The sequence below is a fragment of the Homarus americanus genome, unplaced genomic scaffold (assembly GCF_018991925.1).
Source record: "Homarus americanus isolate GMGI-L3 unplaced genomic scaffold, GMGI_Hamer_2.0 scaffold39143, whole genome shotgun sequence".
Lineage (NCBI taxonomy): Eukaryota > Metazoa > Arthropoda > Malacostraca > Decapoda > Nephropidae > Homarus > Homarus americanus.
The window spans coordinates 10,001-13,000 of record NW_024742893.1 but is presented as its reverse complement, the minus strand read 5'-3'; the positions used below and the strand labels follow the sequence as shown (position 1 = coordinate 13,000).

The following is a 3,000-nucleotide window of genomic DNA, read 5'->3' as shown; positions in this document are numbered from 1 at the left end:
TGGGGCTTTTCAATCGCTGCTTTATTTATTTTCCCTCTTCTCTTCTCTCTCTTTTACAGTTTTACTTCTCTCCGTCATTGATTCCTTCTCCATTACGTCTTCTTCCGTCCGAGTGTTATCATGTGGTATGCAGTTCGTGGTATACCTCAAGGTCAATTTCGGTCTCCCTCCACACCTCTCCTCCCTCCCAGTGTCTACATCTCTCACCTCCTCCACACCCCCTATGCTTACATCCCCCCTCCACCCTTCCGTCAGTCTCACCCTCCCCATTAACCTTAAGACTGTTTACTGTTGCGCTGACGTCGTGGCTCAGTTGGCAGTATATATACCGGCGGCCAGCGGTACCAGCATCAGTAGTCATCGCGGCACCTTAGCGGAGACGCAACATCAGTCCGGCAGTCATGGTGAGTTGCCGGTGTTAACTTGAGTAATGAATTGTGTTATATATTTCGCCTGAACTTTATATTGGTGAAAATTTACTAGTTTATTACTGATGAAATAATATAGCCTAACATTTAGTTCTATTCTTTGTTTGTATTTATTCTTTTTAAGTGAGTTTACGACAATTAATATAACCTAATCACACAATTTTAACTCAGAATTAAGATCAAATTTATTAAATGTTAAATATAGGTTTTGAAGAGACTATTTCTCTAAATCATTTTTCCTCCCGTGACGTTGTTTAGTATAAAGTGTCAACAAGTTATGACAGTGTAAGTGTAGCTCCTGCCAGTGTTGACGTTCTCTTACTTGTTATTCTCCACAGAAACCTTTCATCATCGGTCTCCTGGCCTCGGCCGTCCTCCTGGTCTCCGTGACCGGCGACCGTCTTCCAGGCGGTGAGTAGAGCAGCTGGAGATGTATGGACGGTAGATGATGAGTAAGGGAGGATATGAAGGGAGATAGTAAAGAGAAGATAAAATTAAAAAGTTTATGAGCCTAAAGAGTAGTGTAGTGTAGTGTAGTGTAGTGTAGTGTAGTGTAGTGTAGTGTAGCGTAGTGTAGTGTAGAGTAGTGTAGTGTAGTGTAGTGTAGTGTAGTGTAGTGTAGTGTAGTGTAGTGTAGTGTAGTGTAGTGTAGTGTAGTGTAGTGTAGTGTACAGTAGTGTAGTGTAGTGTAGTGAAGTGTAGTGTAGTGTAGTGTAGTGTAGTGTAGTGTAGTGTAGTGTAGTGTAGTGTAGTGTAGTGTAGTGTAGTGTAGTGTAGTGCAGTAGTGTAGTGTAGTGTAGTGTAGTGTACAGTAGTGTAGTGTAGTGTAGTGAAGTGTAGTGTAGTGTAGTGTAGCGTAGTGTAGTGTAGTGTACAGTAGTGTAGTGTAGTGTAGCGTAGTGTAGTGTAGGTGATAGGCAGAGTATACACTGTTTATTGTAATATTAAAAAAATAGGAGTTTAACACGAAATATGGAATTATTACAAATATTTCTATACAGACATTATGTATACGGAATTCCTTTGTATTTTGTATAGGATGACAATTATGCCTAATTATTCAGTTAGCAATGGCAGATCTTTTTCCTTCACCCAAATATGTCAATACAAATAAATAAATATATAAAAGTATCATTGAATCTTTTATGAAGAGGAAGCTTAGATAGTTACCTTGTTTGAAGACCTGGTTGAAACATGAGTCATCTAGGAGGCCTTTGACACCTGTGGCGGCAGATGTGTTGGTGAGTTTGATAAATTTTTCCACACCTGCAGGTCTCTTTGGAGGCGGAGGTCATCACCACGGTGGAGGAGGTCACGATCATCATGGTGGCGGAGGTAGTAGTGGTGGTGGAGGTGTCTTCGGTGGTGGAGGAGAAGACCATAATGGCGGAGGCGGTCATCATGGTGGTGGTGGTAGTGATGGTGGAGGCGGTCATCATGGTGGTGGTGGTGGTGGAAGCGATCATCACGGCGGAGGTTCAGGAGCAATATTCGGAGGTGAGTCTTGATCACCTTAATATTTCCCAGGTGTAAACAATTCCCTAAAACTGTACAGGTAGACAAATATTTATTGATAATCTTCACCAAAACATATCCCATTCCCCCTTTATATCTGTCTATATGAAGATGTTATTTCACCTGTCAATATAACTAATTCTAAACGAAGAAATAACGGCACAAGTTCAACTATTTCGCTTGGAGTATTTGCCACACACACACTCCAGTACCGTGTTGTTGTATTAAGAACATAAGAATGGAGGAAACTGCAGTGGGCCCATTGTCCTATACTGCGCAGTCCCGTTTACACCCAACCTCTGTCACTCACCTGGTGTTAATGTTTATACTAATACCTGTGTTTACATTACAGGTGCTCGTGGGTAAAGGAGACCATCACCTCCATCATCAACAAATAAAGATGTTGTCTCATTATATGTTTGTTTAACTTCCGTCACTTGTGGCTCAAACTTGTCACCAGAGACAATATTGACGGGTGAAGGTTACTCACTCACTGTCTGTAATGACTCACCAACACTCATACAGTGTTACTCACCAACACTCATACAATATTACTCACCAACACTCATACAATGTTGCTCACCAACACTCATACAATGTTACTCACCAACACTCATACAATGTTACTCACCAACACTTCATACAAAACAAAATGCAGAAATACAGGTGACTGGGTCAATGTTCACGAAAATCATGAGTACAGCAAACTACCGCTCCTGGTTACACTAGGTCATCCACCACACCATACCTCAGAATGCTGAGACCATCTCTCAGACAGGAGATTTGTCATCACAAGGGTGGGGTCCTAAGGTGCTGGTAACTGGGGGTTATTCACGCCATACGAAAGAATTTTGTTGACAGGATGTTGATTGATGAGTAGTCACAACAACTGCAGAGACGTCCTGTCACACCCTGGGCAGTGAACGAATCATTTGCAGAAAGTAATGTTCACTTCAGCTCACAGGATTGTTGCCATAATTCAGCAACTTTTAATAACTCGGTATTGGTTATGGACATAAACTCAACATGTAGCATATGTAACAATTCATCTTCCTGT

The 3,000-nt window shown here is 41.6% G+C and overlaps 1 protein-coding gene across 1 annotated transcript; it reads left to right on the top strand.

Moving 5' to 3' along the window:
- Window positions 1–294: 294 nt before the first annotated feature.
- On the top strand, window positions 295–2,357 carry LOC121877073 (abscisic acid and environmental stress-inducible protein-like). Its single transcript, XM_042382700.1, has 4 exons — window positions 295–404; window positions 767–839; window positions 1,701–1,925; window positions 2,296–2,357. The coding sequence occupies exons 1-4, from the start codon at window positions 402–404 to the stop codon at window positions 2,307–2,309; spliced, it is 315 nt and encodes a 104-aa protein (XP_042238634.1). The 5' UTR covers window positions 295–401; the 3' UTR covers window positions 2,310–2,357.
- Window positions 2,358–3,000: the final 643 nt, after the last annotated feature.